This window comes from Sinohyriopsis cumingii, unplaced genomic scaffold (assembly GCF_028554795.1).
Source record: "Sinohyriopsis cumingii isolate HCF-2022 unplaced genomic scaffold, ASM2855479v2 utg000160l, whole genome shotgun sequence".
Taxonomy (NCBI): Eukaryota; Metazoa; Mollusca; class Bivalvia; order Unionida; family Unionidae; genus Sinohyriopsis; species Sinohyriopsis cumingii.
Genome location: NW_028315873.1, coordinates 10437561 through 10464638, shown reverse-complemented (window position 1 = coordinate 10464638; position 27078 = coordinate 10437561). Strand labels below are relative to the sequence as shown.

General features: G+C 39.3%; 1 protein-coding gene across 1 annotated transcript in view; it reads right to left on the bottom strand.

The window, feature by feature from the left end:
* The window catches only part of LOC149774763 (von Willebrand factor D and EGF domain-containing protein-like), a 193871-nt gene that overhangs the window by 9226 nt on the left and 157567 nt on the right, over positions 1-27078 (bottom strand). The window contains exons 10-13 of the mRNA XM_089945001.1: positions 4709-4932; positions 3878-4181; positions 2751-2895; positions 1881-2071 (exon numbers count right to left, since the gene is read on the bottom strand). Coding sequence (XP_089801127.1) covers positions 1881-2071; positions 2751-2895; positions 3878-4181; positions 4709-4932 — 864 coding nt within the window. The remainder of the gene's footprint in view (positions 1-1880; positions 2072-2750; positions 2896-3877; positions 4182-4708; positions 4933-27078) is intronic.

Below are 27078 nucleotides of genomic sequence, written 5' to 3'. Positions count from 1 at the left end.
GTCCATCGTAGCATAAACGGGTTGACTGGCGAATATCACGTGATGGCGGTTTGTTCAAAAACATTGGAGCAAGACAGCTGAGAAAAGGTCTAATTATTATCGTTTTCAAAGCAAGGAGGTGAAGAAACACATACGAATTTAACAGCCAATACATAATGAACACACTAACGAAGATGAAAACAGGCAGCAAGCACAAATATCATGAAAACGGCACTAATAATCAGTACAGCTGCTTCAAGCCGGTTAAGCGATAGCGGCCATCTTGTTCAATTACTATGATCAAACGTCATAGTGAACAGTTTTCACAAGACTTTATGTTAAAATTGATTGCTTTCGTATGATTGACTCCATACATTTCTTAATATGAGAAAATGTCAGGATAGTTTCATGTACTGAAAAGAAAATGAGCCGTATAGTTTGGAAACATTGTCGGTAACAGAACTTAAGGTTATCCGAGCTTTGCAAAGTCTGATCAAACAATTTGCATTGCGTTAATTCTTTCACTATATGAAATTTGACGATGGACATAAAAAAGTCATAGAGGAATAGTAACTATTGGTGGCTAAATGAAGTATGCAAATGAAAGCCTTCTTTGTTTCTTATGCCCTCCTTATATAACGGTCGAGGGTGCTATATCTCTGCTCAAAGTTTGCATTTCCTACGTGAGGCAGTGGTTAAAGGGAAATTCGAATTTGAAATAGCTAATGTTGTAACTAACTATACACACCAAGTTAAAGCTGTACGTGGCAGTGAAACCCGTGTATATGTTCGCTCATGTATTTGCAATGATATATTAGTAATTTTGTGAAATGCCGTTGTGTATAAGATTTGTAGTATAGTAGTGTTAGTATATTAATAGTAGTAATATAATTAATGGAGACAAATATTTAAACTGTACGCAAACATATACAATCGATGTTAAATTTTCTTAATGAAACTTTAAATCATCTCATTTTATTTTACAAATAAAAATCCCATTGATGTAGCGCTTTTTTAAACAAAGACATTTTTAACTATATTTTAAGTGTTCATTTTTTGCAATGTATTTCTTTTCGATTCACAGATGGCTCTTGTGTAACTAAAATATAAAATGTATAGACAGAGCTGAACAGCTAATTTGATATCCATCGTATTCTGAAAAATATCTGTATAAATCTTACCAATGTATTTAAAAATGTGTCATCGTATATTCAGCTATCATTTTTCACAATATATCTAATTCCGCGAAAGAGTGTTCCAAGCATGAGTTATGAATAATTAGTCAATCTTCTTCCATATATATATATATATATATATATATATATATATATATATATATATCTTGCTATTCTTACTGATGATATTTTCAATTCGTAATTTGATATCAAAGTGTGTGAGAAGTGCACGGAGCTTGCAATTAAGATTTATTGCGTAAACGGGGCTATGCTTTTATGACTGATGCGCACGATGTTTTGAATCGAGTCGGACATGAGTATTTTTGGTAAGGTATGATGCGGTAATTACCAACCAAACGGTTTATTTCAAGATTTATATTACTAACCAAGGTTGTAACAATCCATCTCTGACATTATTACAAAAGGGGGACTGCCCCAATTCGATGTGTGTCCATAGCATGTTGGTGTGCATTGTTATATATCACCGTTTTACACCTTTTACAACGCACATTCGATTAATGCATCTTTGAATTTCCGTTTGAAAAACGAATACAAGATAATGGCTATTCACTGTTTTGCCTCTTGTCTGGTAATTTCTGAAGATTATTTCCAAACGCATACCAAACGGACATTATAAAATGAGGAAACCTTTAAACGTGAAAGGCAATTTTATGTGGATGTCACTATGTTGATATTACATTAGTATAACAAGAATACAAAACATACTTTAAAATCTGCAAGGCGGCAGGAAAGAGTTGGCAAATCTATAAAGCTTAGTCCCAGGACAGACGTTTTCTGGCAGGGTCGGTGCTGCAAGTCACATAGACCTTGGTCTGGTATCCCAATCATTGTAGGTGGTTGGCTAAGGTCTACTGAACAATCTAAATCTCCATACCCTTGCAAACATTCGCATGATCCTGGAACGTAATAAATTCAATGCACAATATTGGCTTGAATAAAAATTGCATCCATGCATAAATCAAACTGACAGACTAACTTGCTAATTACCAAATTAATTAAGTCACCAGCTGACTTACTGCTAACCTATATTTGTAACTAACTTAATCATTAACTGCCTGACTTTGTAAGTATATAACCGTATAATGCACCTGCTTAAAAATAAATACGTTTTGTAGGTTTTAAAGGCTCTGTTTGAAAAGATTATTGTCTATATCATGCAGAAGAAATAGGGATGAAATGCCATTTTGACAACGCGGCAGTGCCACTTTAGCTCAAGAAAGGTCTGCGTTTGCCCAAGTATGGGATATGAAAGAGAAAGAAAGATCCTTGCATGTACATTTATAACCTGAAGAAAAAACGTTTAGTAAGAATATGAATTAAAAAGCGTGATTGATGCCAAACCTGTGAAATGTTAATTCTGTTAAAATAATAAGAGATAACAAATGCTCAGAAACAAAGAAAGAAAAACACTCTGCAACATGTAACCGAAATACCCACCATTTTTGCAAACGCCATGTCCATCACAATCCAGTGGACAAGACAGTGATTGCAGTTCATTTAATAATGCATCGCTGTATACGTTGTCATCATTTAATGGAGGATTTGTTGTCACCACATCCGTTTTATTGTTGTTACTTTCGCTTGCATTTGCAGCGCTTGTAAAATTTTCGAATCTTTCCAAGACATCTTTAGGGATGGGCCGATTCGAGTAAACTTGAGACATGCAACTAGTTTTCGCATTTTCAAGATGGCTTCCGGCCCAGTCCATTGAGTTTGTAATCTGGAAATTAAACATGAGAGTAGAAAGAAAAAAAAAACTATGTATGTATTCCCTTCTTTCTATACCTGACAAATCAAGCAGACCGAACATATCTCAGTGTGATGCATCGCTAAATACAGTTTAAAAATATGATATAAAATCACTTAATAATTTTGCAATCTTAAGAAACTAATTTTAGGATAGATATGCGCTTCAGGACATCAAGAAACATATCGAAAATAGTATGCTTGCAAAGTAAGCTGAACATGATCAGATCCCTGATGCAGATTTCACAAACCACTAAAATAAACAAACAAAACAATAATCATATCGACGCCCTGTTTTCCAACTCTTCTGCCTTCTTTATGCCTCGCTGATATGGCAACTCTGGCGATAAATGTAAATCTACATACATATTTTGAATTCTCTAGAAAGGAACACAAACGAAAGTTAAGAGATACCATTGCATCCATAACACAGGTGTTAACAAATGTCTGGACATCTAGTTCAGGTAAATAAGAGCACTTTTGAAAAACCAAGGAAGAGTTCAAATAATTTCCGCAGGCAACACGAGCATCGGATTCTGAGAATTTCATTCGCGACTGAAACAAATAAATTTGATAACATTCAATTTAAATTTCATCGGTGACAATTATAATATAAAGAATTGAAACATACACCAGCTTTTAGGAGCTTAAAGCTTTATATTGTTAAGGTGCTGATCAAGATAGTTAAAGATGTCTCTAATCTTTTGTAATAAGATCAGGAAAGAAACTCTTAAAAACGATTCATTTATTCATACTCTTTCCTATCAAGGTATACAAAATAACAAATAGAAAATGGCATTGATAGTGGTTGTATGTTACTCATTTCAAACGTAATAAAACATTATCAGATAGTGGTCGATTTATTGACATCAACACAATATACTTCTGACGATGTTATTCTTCATCTGCTGAGTTTCCTATGGCTTGTTGAGTAATGCATTGTTAGGAAAACTTACACTGTAACTGTGTCTTGATATCTTTATTGGAATTTCAGGAATTTCACGAGGATCTACGTCAAAGCTGTTATAATGTTCTTCGATGTCTGCTGTACGTCTCTTTCGAAATATTCCACATTTTCCAGCCTCTGCTAGGTTTTGATTATTCCTTTCACAAATCGTCTGTTGATCTGGTTCACATGTCGCCGTGTCAATATTGTCAATGACGTCGCTTTCGGGGCATGTACATATGTATATCTCTTTTTTCCAATTTGGTAGATTTGCATGATTCGTAACATTGAAGAGATCTTCACTAGATAGTACTCTGTAAGCAGGAACATTCATATTCCCTATCATAAATGTTTCATATGAGAGAGCTTAATCAATAAATACATTACATTGGTTTTTTAACAGATGCAGAATATCTATTTCGATGAGCGAAACATTTTGAGTAAAATTAATATCTTGTTTTCATGTAATAGGTTGAAAATATTTTTAAAAATTGGGGGTTGGTTACCTTAAAGTTGCCAGATGATATTAGGTAATTTGTTAATAAGTAATTCACCTAGACAGCACAATCATCTTATCCAGTTACAATACGATATACACACACGCATATATATATATATATATATATATATATATATATATATATATATATATATATATATATATATATATTCATATGTATGTATGTATGTATGTATGTATGTATGTATGTATGTATGTGTGTGTTTGTGTGTGTGTATGTGTTCATTTGAGCCTTTATCCATTGGAGAGTACATCATACATTCATTATAATGCCTTTTAACCACTCTTAATGGATATTAGTAATTGCAGGATCAGTTTTACCTCCACTCGTTGTTGAAATTGACAGGGTCCTCCCAGGGATGAGTAATGTCTGGCATGTAAGGATTCTTATCTCTTTTTCGAAGGTCACTTTCTTTGCTTCCGTCAAAATAACCACAGAGTCCGGTTGTTTGTTTGTAATCTACTAACGATGGTCGTATTTGCACGTTAAAATAGATTCCGAAGCTTTTATCAATGGTCACCTCTGATCCGGTGGGAAGATAAACCTATGACAGATGCTAAATTAATGTTACCTTTTCATAATATGCATTCTTTATCTCTTTTTTTTTTGGTATTAAATTTTGCAGCAATGAACCGCTATACGAATTAGAGAATTACAATCTGATGCCTCCAATAATAAACACTTTTAAAACACAACTAATGTATATTGGTACCAACAAATATATAATTGACACAGTAGTATGCCTCAGAGTGAGCTAACATAACATTGAGTACAGAGAAAACAAGACTAAGCAAAATTAAAAGTGAAACACTAGAGACATCGAAATAATCGATTACAGTATGCATGTCTTGTGCGCAGAAGAGAAGGAACAACCAATTTACATTTTTCATACAAATTATTAAAACATACAGTAATCACATTTTTAATGATCTTCTTGAAGAAACTGGATTTAATTAGAATGTCTTTTAGAATGAACAACACAGTAAGTTGAAAAAAAAATGTCCTTACAGATAGCATCCCATACACCCTGTCAAATGACAGCGTAATATATATATATATATATATATATATATATATATATATATATATATATATATATATATATATATATATATATATATATATTATCAATCAGAGTTTCTTTGTCTCAAAATTAGCTCAGTTTCTAGTAAAATGGACTACCTCTTTATGCAAGCAAATGTTACCATTTATGCAGGTCTTGATATGGGTGTGGGCATACCGGTTAGTAGTGAATATGGGCACTTAGCGACAATGGGACTTACCATTTAAAACAGGGTAGCGGCACTCTGGTAACAAGGGGAATATAACATGGGAAATTTAACATGGATGGACCTATAGAGCGACAAAAAAATAATGGGCCTGACTAGCAATAAGGATATAGGCCTGTCTACCAACAAGGAAATTTGGTCTCTATAGCGTCTGCCGTCACGGTATGGGAGATTGGTAACAATGTTGCAACCATGAAAATTGACGTCAGTAGGATGCAAAGAGTGGGTGTACAGAGGTGCAACGGACTGTCCTCAATTGGGAATAAAGAGTGGGACTTAGATTTATATAACATATACAACATACAACATACAGTCACAAACAACTATACAACATACTAAAAAATATTTTTGAGGCAAGAAAGCAAATCTTTTCGAGGCCTTTAGGTTTATGTTAACATTATTTCGCTAACATAGAGGGCATCGTATAGGTCTTCTTTTCCTCAAACTTCGTCGGACTGTTGGTCCGTAGAGAAGGACTCTCTTCAAACAGCCTTGTCACTCCACATAAATTATTGTTTTGCAAACACTCGTATCGGTGATCCGGATAATTCTCCAAGATGATTTCACATACATGGGTAAGTCCGTACGGAACAGCATTAACGATACGAGAGTAGATGATTCTACACTGTTCCACATCTTGTGACGAGAACAGGTGAAAATAATACAGTTAGCTGCTCTTATTTATAGGGGAAGGGCGGATCGAAACGGATTGAGTTTATTCACAATACAAACACGCGTTACAAAATTCAGTCACAACACGGAACCAGTCTTACAATCCGAAAAGAGAGATATGTGATATAGAGGTACTAGCGTCTTTGCGCATTCAATCCATGCAACATAGTTTTCAAACATGACGGAAACTAAGAAGACAATGCATTTGGATGCACCAGACGTGGAGACGACAAGCGATGGTATAGCAGTGACTACCAATGTCAACACAGGCCTACTTCCATAAGAGATTGAATTTAAACGGGAGTTAGTCGATTTCCTTTCTTCTTCGCAAGAATGTGTTCCTGTACCAGTACCATCACCACCTACTCCTTCTTTACCACACGTGGAGGATTTTAAACAGAGACAGAAAGAAGAATTGGAGAAATTTGTACAGCAGCAGAAGGATGCAGAACAAGCTTTTTTCCTTCAGCAGCAACAGCGAGAAAAAGAAGAGGCAAGAAGGAAACGACATGAAGAAGCAGCAGAGAAGTAAAAAGGTGTAGGAGGGAAAGAGAATAGTGAAAGCCAAATGGTAAAGGTACTTTTGTATATTTTAGTAAAATTAAGGAGTCTGAAACAAATGTATCACACGTCTTTATTACGACCGAAAATCAAAAGACCTTTCCGGGCTAAAAAAAAGCAGCCCTGTTACTACGCCAGCGACACCACCCCTAGTGATTTCTACCAAATCATCATCGACATGAGCCAGTCCAGAGGTAGGACTTGGCCGTGGCAAAGGCTTAAGGCAGTTATAGATGATTATCACCCGTTCCTGAGTTTGTTTTTTAAACAAACAAATACCCAAAGGTCCTCTTCATGCCCACCCACGTCTCTCGAAACGAGATAGTATTTCAATTGACAAAATCAATTAAAACTCAAAAACCCTTTTTAACCCACGTGTGCGAGTATAGGTCTATTTTCTAAAAAGTAAAACCAAGATACGCTAGCGTTTTTTGTGTGGTCTATAATGGTACAAATTTTACAGTCCAATTCAGAACACAACACAACACATTAAACATTTCATAAATCTGTTCTGTGTCTGTGTTCACTCTCTGTGTTTTTTAAATTTCTTTACTTTACATATTATTTCTCCTCTTCGTCTTCACTTTATCCACGTCTTCTTTTCTTCTCATTTTTCTCTTTCTGCACGTGTCTGAGTTCTTAGCACCTCTTCGTTCTCCTGTTCGGATCCCCTCTCTCCTTCTTGCTCCTGTTGTTTTTAGGGCATTCTGAAGACCAATGTCCTTTTTCTTGATACTGATAATAGGTATCTTGATATTTGTCTCTTCTAGCGCCTGTTTTGCTTTTTTGATGGTCTGGACACTCTAAAAACCAATGTCCTTTCTTCCTACAGATATAGAAAGTATCTTGACTTTTATCTCGAAAGGAGGTTGAGTAGTCTGTTGGCTTGTTTTTAGAAAAGTTTCTTACGACACCTCGCAAAGCTCTGATCAGAAGTTCGATATGCGTGGGCTCCTTCATCGTTCTGCTCGGTTTGAGAGTGAAATGAATACTGGAAGGGGATACGCGCACCCTCTATATATACTATGGTCTAACATGGATATAAAGTGACCCATGGCGTTTAAAATGCAGTCATTTGACGTTTCGTAATCAAGATAAAATGAACGCATCATATCACAGATAAAGGAGAAGAAAGTAAGAGGCGAAAACGTGATTCATCGACTCGTACAGTAGCTGAAGTCTTGGCACAAACTCATGCCACTGATTTTGAAGATGACATGAGTGAACCAGAATCCAGACACAGAGATTCTACACGCAACCAAAGTTCACCACCATTAGTAACCTCTCAAAACTACTATCACATTCGAGAGACGGAAAAGCGCTCTACTAGAAAATTTAGACTACGGCTTACACGTACACGGTGAAGTCCAATGTACCACTGGAAAAAGCAGAGGGCTTCATCACCGAAGCAGCAGGGAAGTTCTACAGACCAGACGTTCCAGACCAAATAAACCTTCCTACGAGAACATTTCCCGTAGAAGCCTCAGAAAGCAGAAATAACGCTTCCTACGAAAACTAATTTGCGTAAAATCCCCCCAGAGTGCAATTTTTGTGTGCAAATTCAATGATTCTGGACAAGGAAAAAACAGATCTTTTCGGGGGTGGGGGGTGGGAAATTTATTCTGGTGTTTTTTTCGCACAAGGGATTTGGCTGCGGATCCTAATTTTACCTCGCATTAAAACAATATACTTGAAAATAATATGAGTCAGAAAGCTAGCACAGTTGGAGAACCTCATTCTGCCAGATTAGCGCGAGAGCAATTAGCTGCACTAAAGAAGCTTATTCCAGCAAAACAATTATTTAAGAGAAATGTTCGTGGTTACGAAGATGTGCAACATGGAATTGCCGAGGTATCATCGAAATGGTTGAAGCCAGTTACCGGAACAATCGAACAAGTTGTATTTGGTGACGAAAAAGATCCAGATACCAAGAAAAAGGGAATTTTTCCCATGTTGAAAGGTATTGAGGAACAATCACGAACATTACCGGAGCGATTAGCAATAGCAGCACAACAACAAAGGCAACAAGGACAACCTGCAATTGCTTATAAAATAGGTAGTAAGGGAAAACCTAGAGTAGGAAAACCCGTAATGATAAAAGGGAAGTTTAATATCGAGAATTTAAGAGAAAATTTCACCGATGAGGGATGGGAAATAATATCACGACCACTGTCTACGATGTATAGTTTAGATCAATTTGGTCAATTTGCGGAAGATATGTTTAGCGTTCGAAATGAATATTTGACTGAAATAGGAAAAAGAAGATATCCAAATCGTAATAGTTGGTATGGCATGTTATACAAAGTTTATGCGGAAAAAACACAGGCAAGTAATAGGGATCCATCTTTTAGAAGATTTACAACGGCATCAAACAATAGATATAATTATAATAAGCAACTAGCGGAAGAAAGAAAACAGCAAGAGAAAGAAAGAAAACAACAGGAAAAGGAAGAAAAAGCTAAAACACGGAGAAGAAAAGTAATACCACAGGAAGATATTCAACCACAGGAAGAAGATATTCAACCAGAGGAATTAGGAGCTAGACCAAAAGAAAGAATTCCACCTCAGAAAAGGGAGAAAAAATCAAAAAAGAAACAAGAACAGAGCGACCAGGAACCAATAATTCAACCAGAGGAATTAGGAGCTAGACCAAAAGAAAGAATTCCACCTCAGAAAAGAGAGAAAAAATCAAGAAAGAAACAAGAACAGAGCGACCAGGAACCAGTACAACCTAAACGACAATTGTCCGAACATATAAGAATGAAGGAAGAACATGAACTTCATCCAAAATTAATTGATACTAATTTACCCGCTGATAATTATTTAAACAAGGAAATGGAGCACTTACTCAGAAACGATGAATCAAGAATTCAGATGGCTGCGGATAGTTCTCCGGAAAATAAAAGATTAATCCTGAAAAAAGATATTGCTGATAAAGTCGGATATATGGATTGGATGGCGATAATTTATTTTGGTGGTTTAAGAAAACCAATAGATTATTATGATAAAAATTTTCAAAATTTTTTATCGAAAGTTAATGAACACAAATTAATATTAATGAAAGAGGAGATTACAAGTCCATTACCTAAGAAGGAGAGAGTAAGCCATTTACTTAGGCCAGAACTCGCCGCCAGCTTGTTACCGAGTTATCCAATCTTGAAAATCCCCATCGAAAAACCATTAAGATGGGATATCCCTCGCGAGGGTACGGAACTCAGGGGTACCCCTTCATCTCCACGAGAAACACATTCACCAATGTCTTCTGATTTGCCAGGGCCATCAGAACCAAAGACAGGCAGCGGATATACCATTTGCCCTGACAGTGTTGTCAACGATGTATCTCGCCTCGAAGTATTAATCGGAGGAAAACGAGCTGGAAATAACTCTCGTGAAATAATTAACGAGGCCTCAGATATTTGTCAGCGATTATTCCGCGGCGGTGTCATCAATTCTCACATTTATAAGGAGTTTGTTGATGAGCTCATCGATTAAAACAACATAATTGAAATAACATGATTGTTCACAAGCATCAACGCAGACCTAAACAGGTCCGCGTAGTAAACTCTCGATTGCCCGTATACAAATATATCCACGGCAATGGATTCGGCGATATCATTGGAAGTCTCGTTACGCGAATAATACCTAAAATCGGACCCACGATCAAGCAATTCGCGTCAAAAGCAATAGGAAAGATCGGCGAGACTGCCATTTCTGGTATCGGCAATTTGGCCAGTAAAGGCTTCAATGCTGTCAAAAGTAAAATATTAAATTTAACACGTAAAAAACAACCCGTCAAATTACCTAGCACTAGAGAAATGCCACCCGAGATCAGCAAAGCCATAAACGACGCAGCAAATAAAAAAATAAACGACCTAGCGCAGGAAGTTGCTAAGACAAATATAGCGCAGGAAGTTGCTAAGACAAATCTCGCAAATGAAGTTGCTAACACAAGCTTCATTTCAGGCAGTGGTCTTCGTTTTAGATGATATTCTTAATAATAAATGTTCGCACAAGTGTCAAATGAAGTGTTCGACATGGACGAGCCCGTAGGCAGGGACGCATCCGTGCGAGATTTCCAGTATTTCTCGTACGACGCAATTGATCCAAATGCACCTAATCGCAAGGAAATTCAAGTCCAGGATACAACAAGATATTTTCTTCCATCTGAGGCGTATATCGAATTTGTTGGGAAAATTGTAAAAAACGATGATACCAACTACGATGCAGATTATGGTGTTGGGTTTGTCAACAACGGTATCATGGCATTATTCAAGAGTGCCACTTACATGATCGATGGAAGAGAAATTGAGTCAATCACGGACAACGTTGATATAGCAACTACGATTATAGGCCTAGCGAGATACTCGGATGATTTTACCAGGTCAGCCGGTCCTAGTATGATGTTCGCCAAGGATAATTCCAATGACCCTGAGCATTCCCCGTATGATATCGGCAGACCGCAAAATCTCGCTGGTAATGCTCACCCAACCAACGTCCCTGTAGTGCTTGGCCCTAATATCAATTACAATCTTGGATTTGCCACGAGAAGAACTATGTTGAGGGGAAATGAACGAAGATTTTCCTGTGCAATTCCGCTATCTCACATTTTTGGATTTTGCAGGCATTTCAGAAAAGTTATTTACGGAGCAAAACATACGATCTCCTTCTTTCGAGACCCCGCGGGCAATGACAGAGCCATCTGGCGGGATCCTGGTGATGCTGGTAAAGTTGTCCTTGACAAATTTACCCTGTGGATGCCAGCGATAGTTCCATCGATGATTGAGAAAGAAAAATTATTATCATTCATGAATCAAGGCGGAAAATCCATCATGTCCTGGCTGACAACGATGACCGACTCCTGCGATGTTAATATTAACGGAATATTTACCTGGCGAATTGCGTCACAACAGGGCGCTTCGGCACCTAGACATATCTTTGTTGCCCTTCAATCTGCGGATAGATACGATCAAAATCACAGTCACATGATATTCGATCAATTCGAGGTAACAAACGTATCATTGAGAATAAACGGCCAACAGGAACCATCCGAGGAAATATCAATTGATTTTGAAAATTACTCTACAGCCCGCGCGTATCATCGCTTACTAAGTTTTATGGGCCGCGATCAAAATATTGATACGGGATTGCAAATATCACAGTTGGATTTTAATAAACTTTATCCCATCTATTATTTTTCCTTGGAACATCTCGACTTGGTAAAACAATCCGTTGTCGATATTCATTTCAAAGCCAGGATTAACACAAACGGACCGGCAAGAGCAATCGCGGTGATTCTCGGCGATAGAACAATGATCCTGGAAGGCATCAGTGGTAGAATGAGAATCATTGATGCTCCTGTAGAGAATATGTGACAAATTCCAAATTTAGATTAAGCGATTATTAATATGCCATACGAACACGTCAGTGTAACTCTGACCCCGGGTCAGATGAAAAAGTTCCAATCAGCGATATCAAAGCGATGCGGTATGAAATTAACCCTGAAAAATGATCAAATTCAGGGTGGACCTAACAAACTGTCGCTAACTAAAAATCAACGTGAACGTTTTTCCAAGGCCAAATCAGTAAATTCCGGCGTTCATGTGAGCCTTTCCATAGGCGCCATCAGAGACATGGTCAAAACAGGCGGATTTCTTCCTCTATTGGGGCTAGTGAAAATGGCTCTTCCGGCGATTGGAAAGGCACTAGGATTAGGCGCGCTCGGAGGTATAGGTTCCCAATTAGGTTCCGCATTAACAAGTAAAATTACCGGAGGGAGATACGGTAAAAAAAAGGGAAACGGCCTTTATCTAAGACGCCCCCCATACGGATCCGGCCTAAGATTAGCACGGCCTATTCAAATTTAGATCTACTTAGCGAAGCAAAGAATAAAAAAATAAAAATTTTCAGAGGCGTATTTATGCGGGATCAACTACCAGAAAAACCAAATTCCACCGAGACGGGAATAATAAATCTCGATTCAAATACTGGCCCTGGCACACATTGGGTCGCCTACGCGATTAATCCTCGCGAAGTTGTTTATTTTGACTCGTATGGATTAGCACCACCGAAAGAATTTATCAACTACGTGTCTTCGTTGAATATTCCGATTTGGTATTCGACACTTCCAACGCAGACATTAGCGGATCCACCGATATGCGGCCCTGAATCAATTAACGTCCTCGATGCAATTTCAAAATCATCCGGTCCGTATCATAAAATTGTATTTGAATATGCCATAGATAAATATCATGGTTGATATTTACGGTAGATTTATCTACAGGAAGGAAAAAGCAGAAGTGACTGACGTCGATCTATCAAAGTTCGCAACCAAGAGCGATATCAACAATCTTCTATCGCTGTCAGAGGTGGACCCTGGCGAAGTTGCTGTTTTTCAAAATACCGAAGGAAGATTACAAACCAGCAACGTCAAAATAACTGATATAATCAAGCGAGACGAATACCGCGATCACATTAGTCAGTTTACTCGCCAATCGGAGATGGTATTAAAATCTATTGCTGATATCGCCGATATTATAGCGAAGTTACCCCTGAAGGCCAATATCGCGGATGTGGAAAAATCCGACAAAGAGTTATCAGCAACGTTGCTTCTGAAGGCCGATAAAGCATTACACGACGATCTTCAGGACAGAATGACAAAAAGATTTAACAGGCTAAAAAACGACCTTAAAAAACTCGACGATGCCTTAGCTAAATTTAGCAAAAAATTTGACGAGGACATAAAAACATCCAGCGATACTTTCTCCGCCGCAAACGAACTAGCAAAGAAAAAAGCCGATCAATCATCGCATGACGATCTCAGCGAGAGAATAAGAAAAATCAACGAGGATATCACTGAAATTCTCGCCGATATTACCAAAATAAATACCGCGATGGGTTAGAAAAGCGATAAAACATCAATCGACGATCTCAGCGAGAAAATAAAAAAAATGAACGAGGAAATTACTAATATTCTTGCCGAAATTAACAAAGTAAATATCTCGATGGGTCAGAAAACATCAATCGACGATCTCAACAAAAAAATCAGCGAGGAAATTAATAAACTCAGCGATCTTGTTGTTCCCGAATTTACCAAGGGGTTTAACGCGATGCGTGAATCGACAGATGAGAAAATAAAAAAATTCAACGAGAATATTGCCAAAATTAACGATGAGATTAACGTAGTACGTGAATTAGCGCGTCAAAAGGTCGATACATCAGTGTATGACGAAAAAATTCAAGATTTAAACGCGAAACTTCTTGACGCAGACACAAAAATTTACAACAAGGTCGTTTTCACATTTTTCATCAAAAAAGTTAACGATATTGACACAAAAATATCATCAATGAATCCTGGAAGATTATCGCGTATTTCGATACCAGCGGAGGTAGAAACAAAAAATCTACCCTGCCATGTGCCATTTGTGTTTAGGACATATAATCTTACCTGGACACCCGAGAATAACGAAATTCTTTTCACCGCGCCAATTACTGGTGTATATCGAGTATATATTATCTCCGAGATAAAATTTAAGGTACGACCAATACAAGAAAGACAACCAAATTCTGGTTATAAATTCCATGAATTTTACCCTGGATTTTTTATTATTTCGTTAAATGAAGATAGCGTCACATATTTTATTCTAGAACCACCAGATAGATCTTTCACAGAACAAACTGCCTATTTTGTAATTTTCGAATACCTATCCGGGATAAACACAGTTGTTCAACCCAACCCAATTTTCGAACGAGATGATGTGAAAAGAATTGAGATTCCAATTGGTTAGAAATTAATTAATAAATGACCGCATCGGATTACCGTTACAATCAGGCGCGTTCATGGCAGGATTCGCTAAAAAAACTCCTCGACGAGTATCAGATAAAAATAAAAAAATACCAGCGTAGATTAATTGCCATCGATGTTGCTGTGTACGCGGTAAGTGCAATAATCGCCGGTGCGGGAATAATCTTATCCGCGGTAACAACAATCGCGCCAATCGTAGCTACGATAATAATCTCGTCGACAACGACAATCGCCGGTGTTCTCAATATCATCGCGAAAAAATATCCTCGTGCACGAATGAGAAATTATCCCTGTACACGAGTAAATTATCCCAGGTCAACGGTGCGTATTCAAAATTATCATCGCTGCTTTCTGAGAGTCTTAACGACGGCGTTATATCCGGTCTAGAATTTTCGGCAATGATAAGTATTTACTCCGAGATTGAACAAATGAATGTCAATAATGTCCGAACTAGCCCAAATCGTGACCAACACGACACCGCCGACAACAACACTAATATCGTTAAGTTCAACCAGTCCAGAATTTAGCATCAATTTTCCAACACCAATCAGCGTCAATGAAATTGCGTTAACACAACTGCGTGTCTACAACAGTTGGCCCAATGTTAGATCGAAATCATTTGGTAGATTATCATCGAATAATTCGCTTGTTTTTGCCAATAAAAACCGCCCCGATGGAACTCCCGATTGGATCGTCGTTGGCATACCAACAGGCAGTTACGAAATTGAGCAACTAGGTAAGGAATTTACCAGTAGAATATCAAATATAACCGGCGATGCTACTCCAGGAATAAAAATTTTAACACACGAACCAACGTTGTCGTCGATAATCGAAGTAAAATCGCCATATATCGTTGATATTTACCAGTCATCGATTAGGACAGTTCTAGGTTGGCCCGAAATCGCACCTCTGGCAAAACCAGAAAAACCAGATTTTATTATTCCAGGTTGGCACGAAGAAGCTCCTCCAGAGCTACCGGAGCCAAAAAAATCAGATTTTACCACCGACGAAGGATGGTACGGAGATATCAAACACAAGCCTCGGATCGATAGCGCCATCAACCTCATGAATAGCCACAAATTTAACTTGGTAATGTTCGCTTTTACTTTTATTAACGAAAGAATTCTCTCGTGGTTGCCTCTTCCTAAAATTCCCCCCGGTGTGAAAATCTTCGACGCTACCTACATTAACAGGATAATAGCCCCCATAGACGGTATCTTGGTAAGAAGAACCATCGACGAATTTATTCAAGAACATACAATACAATTAAATTTATTGCGGGAATCCTTTCATGAATGCATCCTAAATAAATCAGGCTCATGTAGCGAAATTATCAAACGCGTGAAGATTTTAAATCAACTTACGAATGATGTTGAATATTATCATGGTATGTTTATTCAGGCGATAGTCGACGATATATCAATTGCCGATTATGTTCTCCCTATTAGCAAATTCGAGTTGATCAAAAATTCAGGAGAAAAACAAAAATTCATGAGAGTATTTGGATTAACCGAGGAAACGCTACTAAATTTCAAATTTCCCAATTCTGATGCTGATGAAATGAGAAAAATCGTCACTGATACCATCGATGAGTTATTTCCGAAATTACATGCCGCGTGGACTAAAAAAATACAATCAGAATCGATTCTCAAACACAATAACGATCCCGCCGGGCAGGGACGGCATATCTCGCCAGGTATCGTTAACATAACGGAAGTTATCGCGATTTATCTTCACGCGGATGTCGTTGAAAACAGCTACAACGTGGATTCGTCTGTGTCAAATCAAGCACAGCAGGGATTTATCTTGTATTCGTTTTCCCCTAGCGCATCTCCGGGTTTTTTGATAATAAAAGAGCCAGTAAATCCGTTTTACCTGCGATGCCACAATCGATTATTGTCGAGGATAAATTTCAAACTAACGGATCAAAATGGACATTTGCTTGATATACGCGGAGAAACACTGAGTATCAATCTCCTGGTAAAATCGTGAGAGTCTCTGACTCTTGAATCTGTACACGGGAAAAAATAGGCCAAAAAAATAAATAAAATCCGGGGAAATTTTCAAAATTGGAAGATTTTTTTAATTTTTGTTTTTTTCGTGGTGATCTTCAAGAATTTTCGATTCTAGATTCAGGAGGTTCCTTGGTTTTTTCATCAACAAGCTTTTTCAACTGCCTGACACGCGAGCTTGTAATTTTTTTCGTTTCGTATGCATCTGATAAAATCAACCTAGCTTTCTCAACCAACGTCGATAATGTAACAAAATCCTCGATTTGATCATCGTTGACTGTCGCAAGTGATTGGTACATCGCAATCTGGATCTTTTTTATTAATTTGTATTCGGATGGTAGCGTGTATTTGTATTCGAGTTTTCCTTGAACAATCGTCTCGAATTCGGATCGGATTTTATTCGCGTCCAACTCCGATGGAAGATTTATTTTTTTTCTCAGTTCATCGATGGCTTCGATGATGTCGTTTATATTTTCTTCGTCCATATATAACAATCCTGTAATATTCAATTAATCTTCGATCTCACTTTCTGAGTCTGATATTATCGAAATATAATAAAACTCGATCCAAGCGTCAGAATTATATGAAAATGTCGCGTTGATTATTCTTTCTGCCGCACGATGCACCGATGCTAGACTAATATTATAATATTTTGCAGCGGCTCTCATTGACTCAAATACAAGCTCCTTTCCTGTTTCTTGATTTACCGATTTAACCGCTTTAGCTGGTCGCCGTACGCCACCGGTATTACCAAATCTTGAATTTTCACTCGGAGTCACCGCTCGGAGATTTGACAGTTTGTTGTTAAGCTTATCACCGTCGATATGATCGATGACAAGATCGACTTTGATAGGTCCGTGAAAACACTCGAAAACAAATCTGTGGCATAAATAACTTACTCCACTAAAGTTATGCAATAGATAACCCGAATTGCTAACCCTACCAACATTTTTTTTAATTCTTGCATTTCTGACGATACCATCCGATCACGCCTCGTAACCCTCGATGGTTGGATGTAATCTAAACTCGTGTGTGATTGTTTCAGGAATCGTCGATTTCAGATCCATATATGATATTCTATCTGTCTAAATCATAATTTGCCTTGAATCGATTAATATAATCCTCTTCGCAAGCTATCACCGAGGAAGATTTCTTTTTGTAATATCTGCGCAATTCTCGATAATTTTTCCCTCCACAGGACAAACACAATCGTGTCTTTCCTCGGGTGCCAACTTGACAAACTAAGCACCTCTGTGGTCCCTTGCTGCCACGTCGAATTGCATATATATGAGCGCCACAATATTCGCCTCTGCAGGATTTGTCGCATGATTTTGTTGATCCGATTGGTATCCACGAACATTTATTCATTATAATTTAAACATTTGTCTAAAATATAATAATGGATGCATTTGATCTTGATGTGGCAGAATATATCATTCCTGAAGTTGATCGAGCCAAGAAGGAATTCTTCGATGATGGAGCGGTTCATACTTGGTCAACTTGGAAAACTAACTCCGTTGATGCTACGATGAATCTAGAGCGAGCGAAGAAAATAATCGAGCACATAAAAAACTCGCATAAAGAAGAGCGATTTATCTTCGGAATAAAATTTATCGCACAAATGCCGGACGACACTTGGATTATTCGCGATAAACGAGATCCAGTGCGTGGCGGTAAGAAAAACGTCGTTCGTGATAAAAATTCGAAGCCAGGATTATTACTGGGAATTGACAGTCCTTATTATGCTAGAGCGTATCCATCTAGTGCTGTTGTTTATGGAATTTATCGGCTGAATAATAATCCTGACATGAAAAATCTACCTGCGATGAAAGAATCTCCGATGATAAATTGCGTGGCTGAGCGCGTTATCGAGCATATGAAAAACGCTCGACGTGGATCTGGCTTGACCCAGTTGAGGTTGAGTAAAATTAACTCATGGGCGAAGACAGTTGTTGATGGTGCATCGATTGACGATGTGGCTGTGTTGAGCAAGAAACTTAAATTTCCAATCACGGTGAAAACGCTATCAGGAGAAATATTATATTCATCGCCGTATAGATCTCAAGGAGCACCAATCGAGATTGTTGATCATAATTCACATGCGTGGTCGCAGTCGGTAATGATATTTCCGCGAGATCGTGCTGTTAAATTTTATCCCGTGGAATCTGCAAAGGATAATTCCGATGCCATGTTCAGATATATCAAAATATTAGCCGCGTCTGATCCAATATCGGTTTGGTTATTCTCGAGCGAAGAAAAATATGATCAGTTTATCCTGCCACGCGGAGATATTTACCGTGATGAAATATTACACGAATCGATGAAAAATATCGCAGTGAAATATTCGTCAAATCCTGATCAGTTACTGACAAATTGCTTTACGGTTCCGTCTGTTGCTGCTCACGCTGCCAGAGAAAGAAATTCGTGGAAACCTACGAGGAATGAATATCTCGCTGATATTCAACTTAGCTGTATCGAGTACGGCCATGGCGGATTGTGGAATACCAAGTACAATTTCGAAGATATGATATCCGTTGACATGAGCGCGTGCTATCCTGGAAGTTTCCTCGGATATGGCGATTGTGCGGATTATTTTGCTAAATTTGGCCATTCTACCAACGAGATGACAAGAGTAGCGATTAACGGGCCGTTGCCAGATTTTGTCATGACCGGATTCGCTTATGTCACTTCATTCGAGTTTGCTGAAAATTTACATAAAATTTGCTATATTTGGTTCGGTCGGCATTTATCGCAGCGTCGTTGGGTCCCTACGGTGTTGTTGAGATATATGCTGGATTCGTCAATGTTAATATCGTTGACGGTGAGCGAGGCGATTATATCATACAGGAAACAAACTGAGGTGTGGTTGCCGACAGACTGTGATAACGCGAAAGATATAGGAAGAAAAATAATTGGCAAATTTACTCAAGGTGGATCCGTTGATCATAAACACCGCCACGCTAGGTTGTTTATCAACGATGCGGAGATGGATTTTATAATCACCGATACGGTATCGCGAGGAATATTTTGTAATAGGGAGAATATTATCATTGACGGAACAAAGTTAGGTACCGTAATTAGCTACCTCGACGGAGAATCAGCGCAGTATACGCATTTGAGGTCGTCGATGCTCGCTTATGTGAGTATAAATTTACTGTCAATGATAAACAAATTTTCTGATATCGCGGTAAGGGTCGCAACGGACTCGTTTTATATCGATAAGAAATATCAGTGTAGGCTGGATAATTTAATCACCGATGGCTCTTGGGGGACATGGAGGATAAAAAACGAGGATATCCTAGATTATTGTGAGGACGCCGATGTCGAAGATTGCGATAAATTTCATCGAGATAAATGTGAGGAAATATCGACGACTGCATCCGCATTTGACCCAATTTCACGTAACAAATTTGTCTACATGAATGGTCCTGGTGGTAGCGGTAAAACAACGCGAGCGATAAATTTATTTTCAAATTCCGATATGATCGTGCTGACTCCAACTCACAGATTAGCGCGAGAAATAAAACAACGCGGCGTTGGTTCTTGCACGTATCACAGTTATTTAAAATACAGCGGTGGATTGTGGGATTCGGCTCGCATGGGAAATAAATATATCAACAAGATCATAATATTTGATGAAATTTGCACAGTAAATTCAATCACGTTAAAATCATTCCTGACCTGGCTGGAGGAGAAAAATACCGCCGTGATAATGTGCGGCGATCATGGTCAGCCTGATCCTATTGATGGTGAATCGCCTCACGAATGGCTCAGAAGCTTCGTTGACTATTATGAGGAAATCGACGCCGATTATAGATCCGATGATATTTTACTGACCGAATTTAAGAAAATAATTCGATTACAACCGAATAAGTTTCAATGCGATGTAATGAGAAGAATAATCGACGAAACTCCGATGGATATTTTTCTAAATTTGTGGCGTCCCGATCATCTGATTGTTGCTAGCAGGAAAATTGTTCGTGATGTTATTCAGGAAATGTTATTCAAGCTGCATTGCGAGAAATTTCCAACGCTACAGGTACCGTTATGTTACAGGCCCGCTGATACCAGAAAACAAAATATTAGTGTTACTTTGCCATGCGGAGAGGAAAGGATCTTGGTACTGAACGATATTATTCTCGTTGATATTAATCTTGTCAATGACGCGATAAACGCAGAAAGATCGCCATGGAAACTAGGATATGCAACAACGATACATTCGTCGCAGGGATTGACAGTGCACGGCCAAGTTTGGATCGTCGATGATAGAATCTCCTGGTCAAATTTAGTATATTTGGCCGTGTCAAGAGTAAGAAAATTATCTCAGTTAGGTAGAATTCGAATAAATCACATCAGTGACGCTGGCGGTAGTTGAGTATCTTTTGGTATTATTTGTAATTCTTCCTTGCTAAATCCGCGTTGAGGCGCTAGTGAATCTAAGATGTAAATTGCTGGTCTCCCTGACGATCTTGTTACGGCTGATATTTTGTGTGTTGTGACGCTCCAGTTTGGATCGGTTGCTCTTTTTCTGCCTCCTTCAGCTTCGCCTTCTTTATACAAATACCTGACCGTGACGCTACCTAGCACAGGCGGAATTGTGGAATCTCGCTTTAGGGGTATATTCGATTTTGTAATTGCAATTGCAGGCTTCATTGCTATTGTTCGAGTTACTTCGTTATTTAACGCGTTAATCACATGAGGCAATCTTGATACCCAATCATGAGATCGATTATCTTGAATAAATTCACGCGCGTATTGGTATCCGAATAATCGTTCTGCAAGAGTTTTGTTGAATCTCTCAACGATAGCTTGATTGTGATGAACACCTACAATACCGCGACGGATTTTAACATTATTCTTTTTCATCAGTGAAGTAACCGCGCCAAGAAATTTTCGACCTGGATCAACCTGGAGAAGCTTTGGCCAGGTCATCGGGGATCGTGAATAAATTTCGCTAAACGCCTTAGCGATCTCCGTTGCTGTTTTATTCGATAACGGCTCGGCTTCTTTATACCTGCTGGCGATTTCAACGACTGTCAAGACATATTTATATGTGACTCCGTCGACGGTATCGTAAGGAAGAAACATAAGATCAGCCTGATGGACCTCATTAGGGACACTGACGGTGAAACTTGCATATGGTATTTTCTTAGGCGGAGGAAGATATATTTGCCAAATTGCCTGTTTCGATAACCACGATTCAGCGGTGGATTGTTTTACTTTAGCGGCTTTAGCGAGTTTGGCAATTGCTGATTTTCCTCGCCAGAATCCTCGCGGAGAATAATATATCTGCTCCATTATTATTTACCAGCACCGAATACTAATTTACCTTTCATTGCGCCTTTTATCAACCAAGTTGCCAATTTTTCTTTGAAACTTTTGTCAGGAATCGCGTCTATTGCGTGAATTAGCCTGATATCAGCGAGATGTCTTTATTGTAAATCCCCGCTGCGATACGCAAGATCGTGGTAGTAACACGCGTTATCGATGGCGTTTACTGGATCTTCACCTTGCTTTGGTTGGTTATTATCGTCGAGTCTTATATCGAGTCTTGTTCCGGGTCCGCAGTAATTGTACCCTGGTAGATGCTTCTCTCCGGGATATTTCGCCCAGGGAGTTCCGGGTAGATTTGACAAGGAGGAGGCAATGTCTCCTCCGGTTCTATTTTTTTTTTACAAATTTAAACTTGCGTGTCTTGCAAACTTCGCATTCTCCCTTGATTGCGTTCCTGTTGTTGCGTGTGACGATTTCGATTGGATTTAGCGTAGCTGTGTGAGTGCGACACTTAACACAATATAGATCCATGTATTCTAGTAACATGAATGTAATTGATTTTTCCGCCACAAAGCGACGCGAGCAAATAAAACATAACGCGGTATTACCAAATTCGATAAGGATGATAATTATTGGCCCGTCCGGCTCTGGAAAGACACAGTTGTTGCTAAATTTGATTATGCGATGGCTAAAATGGGATAAGTTGTATTTGGTTGCGCCGTCCGTTGATGATCAGCGATGTTATCAAGTGCTAAAGGAATTTAGCGACAATACCGACGAGGGCACGATCGAATTTATCACAGACATCAATGAAGCTCCATCAGTGGAAAATTTAGATGGCGATGTTAATAATCTTGTTGTATTCGATGATGTCATGCTGGACAAGCAGACCAATCCGGCTAGGATATTTTCGCGTGGCAGACACAAGAACACCGATGTGATTTACGTGACGCAGCGATACACGCAGATTCCAAAGGTAATTAGGGACAATTGCAATATCTTGTCGGTTTTCAAGGCGTTGACACTCACACGCTGAGAAATATTCACCAGACCTGGTGTAACGGCGACATGGACATAAACAAATTCAAAAATTTCTTCAGCCGAGCTCAGGCAACGCCGCATGGCTTCATCACGATTAATCTTCATGATCCGCGTAGTAGATATCGAATCGGTCTTGATCAAATTTATTCATGAAATCTGCAGCCAAATCTTGACAACGCACGACACCAAATAAAGTTCCCACCCCCCACCCCCCGAAAAGATCTGTTTTTTCCTTGTCCAGAATCATTGAATTTGCACACAAAAATTGCACTCTGGGGGGATTTTACGCAATTAGTTTTCGTAGGAAGCGTTATTTCTGCTTTCTGAGGCTTCTACGGGAAATGTTCTCGTAGGAAGGTTTATTTGGTCTGGAACGTCTGGTCTGTAGAACTTCCCTGCTGCTTCACCGATGTGTGGGATTCTTTGTTAACCACACTGTAACAACAATGTGAAGCCAAAAAAGACGATTGCTTGAGAATTTCCATTCATCACGACAGTTTCGAAGTCCACCGTTTGGATCGAGTTAAGCCACTCAGCATAGCTGACACCTTCCAAAGTCATCGACAAGATTCAACACGTGCAACAATACAACGACATATTTCACATCACCGATAGAAAATCGACACTGTTTGTGACCCACGTGTCTCTTCCCCCAGAGACAGGTCGCAAAAAGGTGTTATCGGTAGACGACCTCGTGGCACCAAAAAGAGCCTCATCCGAATTAACACTCCTCAAGACCAGATGTGTTTAGCCCGTGCCATCATGGTGGGAAGAACGTATGCCGACATGAAAGACACGTTAGAATGGAAAAGGGCTTGGAAAACTATTCAAACAACGATTAGAAGCAGAACTCCTGTTACAGAAAGCAGGGCTACCCACAGACACCCTATGGCATTCCTGAAATGCAAAAATTGCAAGATGTTCTAGCTCCACGCTACACTTTGAAAGTGCACCCTCAAGAAGTGCTCGAAGCTTTGTTGTTTCGAGGCAAAGATGTCCAAGATGGAACATACAGTCAAGTCTATCATCACGATGAACATTTCGATGCAATTACCAGTATCACTGGATTCCTGGGATACAGTTATTACTGTAAGAAATGTGACTATGGATATAACAATTGAGAGCAACACAAGCATTGTGAATCAAAATGTGAGGGGGGAGTTTGTTTTCTCAACCCTGTCTGGATGAAGGACAACCACGAGTGCATTGCCCTGCTTGTCAGCGCACTTTTGTCAGACCAAACTGTTATCAACAACATCATAAGATACAAGGTTCACAGCAGAAAGGTGCTTGTCAACTGCTGAGGTTGTGCCCTACTTGTGGACAAGGCATACGTACCAATAATGCCAAGGCACACGAATGTTCAGGAAAGAACGATGTCACAGTTGTCACCAACTCGTGGACTTGAAACAATAATGCTACATTCAAAAATACCAACCACAACAACAAGAAGATGACCAGAAGAAAGGCAATTTCATCTTTCCCGATTTTGAATGCATGCAAGAGACTGGCATTCACATTTTTCTGCGTGGCTCATAGAGCATGCGAGAAGTGCATCCAAGAACCGATCTTTAGTCATTGCCCTCACTGCAGGAAGATTCCTGGAGGACGTGAACAAATATTCCGGGGACCTAACACGCTAACTGGTTTTGCCTAATGGATATCAGACCCTATCGACGCGACTTGGAGCCAAGAGGACATCGAACGTTACGGAGATTGTTATCGCCATGCCACAGTGATGGCTCACAATTGTTCGGGATACGATAGGCAGTTTCTTTTGCGATACTATACGGAACATGGCACCGCACGTCCGAAAGTCACTTTAACGGAGCCAAATCATTTCCATGCAAGTGGGACAAGTACAGTTTAAAGATTTAATGAGCTACTTAGTAATGCCTTTCAGTCCAATGCCCAAAACGTTTGGAATGACAAAATCGGTTAAACGTTATTTTCCGCACTTTGTAAATACCCAAGCCAATCAACATGCCGTTCTACCCCATTTGCCTAGACTCACTATTACGACCCCGACAAAATGCGTACCAAACATCCCTCAGACTCCATTCAATTTTAGGAAGACATTTTAAAGTATTGTCGTTCCAACGTGGACATTTTACGACGTTGCTGTGGAAAATTTCGAGAACTGTTCACGGTACACTGAGGGGTCGATCCTTTGAAAGAAGCCTGAGCCGTTGCCAAAGCTTGTTCCTTAGTGTACCGTCAACGATTCATGCCTGAAAACACCCTGGCTGTCATCAGCCCTCAGACCACGAACATTGTCAAACGTCAATACTTTGTCAACGCCCTACACTGGCTACAGTACCTGTGTGACAAGGAAGACACATGGATTCAGCACGTTACGCATTTATTGCTTATTTCACGGAAGTCCCGTCTGTTACCCTTAACGCGGCTTTAACAATCCGTTTTTACAGCGGACCATGGAAGACTTGTACCAGGCCACTTGTCAGCGACGCTTGAAGTTAGAACATCAAGGATACCAAGTATTGGAAATGTGGGAACACGAATACGATCACCGTTTGAAAACCGATCCCGAGTTTAAACGTATCGTGGCTAGTTACAAGCTGTTAGATACATTGAACCCATGGGATAGTTTGTACGGAGGACGGACAAATGTTACCTGTTTGCTGTACAACGCTGAATACGAGAAAGAAGAAGACATCACATACTTGGTCCTGTGTTCGCTGTATCCTTACCTGTGCAAATGTTGTCGCTTTGCAGCCCTTGGACAACATTCGACAATACGAAGGATTGATCAAGTGCAAAGTTTTGCCTCCCACTGACTTGTTCCATCCCGTCTTACCTCATCATTGCCAAGGAAAAGTGATGTTTCCCTTGTGTCGTACTTGTGCCGAAACGTGTTAACAAGACCAAGCTTTTGAGCACACCCAGGAAGAACAGGCCTTGACAGTAACATGGGTCAGCGTGGAATTGTTCAAAGCTCTGGACATGGGATACCAACTGTTAGAGGTGTACGAAATTTGCCACTTTCCCAAGATATAAAAATACCACAAGGGCAGAGAGACTTAGAAAGGCATTTTCGCCGACTATATGGATGCCTTTTTGAAACTGAAACAAAAAGCCGGCGTCAATCATTCCTGGTGCCACACTCCCGAGGACCAAAATAAATTCAATACAAATACTGTGAGCAGAAAGTCATCACTTTAGAGCACGTGGAGAAAAACGAAGAAAGACGATCGTTTGCCAAAGGGATGTTAAATTGCTTGTGGGGCAAAATGGTACAACTATCGTGTTTACGCAAGACAAAGTATTTGACAGAACCTTCGCGTTACGTTTAGATGATTCACGACTAAACCAAATACATGAAACACGTGGACGCTTGTCATGACGATTTGATCATAGTCAATTATGAAGAAGATCTGGACTTTGTACAAGCCGACGAATTTGGAAATGTCATCATTGAGGCTTACGTGACATTTCATCCACGTTAAAAATTGTACGAAGCTTTAAAAAAGTTAGGAGATCGCGTCCTGTAATTTGACACCGACAGTTGCACGTACATCGATCGTCCGGGTCAACGTCACCCTGACATCGATGGAGATGGTTTAGGAGCCTGGACAGACGAACACTCCGACGAGAAGATTGTACATTTTGCCAGTGGCGGTACTAAACATTACGGCTACGAATACCGGGACCAACAAGGTGTAGTGCTCACGGAGTGTAAAGCGAAAGGATTGACTCTCAATTATCTCACCAGTCAAGTGGTGATATTCGGCGTATTGAAGAAAGAAGCGTTGCATTCTGGACAGGACGGAAACTTTAAAGTGACCACCTACGAACCGCACAAGATTGTACGTTTACACACTCACCAAATCGTCAATAGACCCTTGGAAAAGCTGTGTCAAATCGTGTACCAGAAGCAAGTGCATCTTCCCAATCACTTTATTTTACCGTATATGGACATGTTGGTATAAAAAACTGGTTGCAAGAAGAACAAAAAGGATGACTTCGCCACAGCTAGTATCGAGTGAGAGAACCAATGGGAACTCCAAGTTCAAACATTA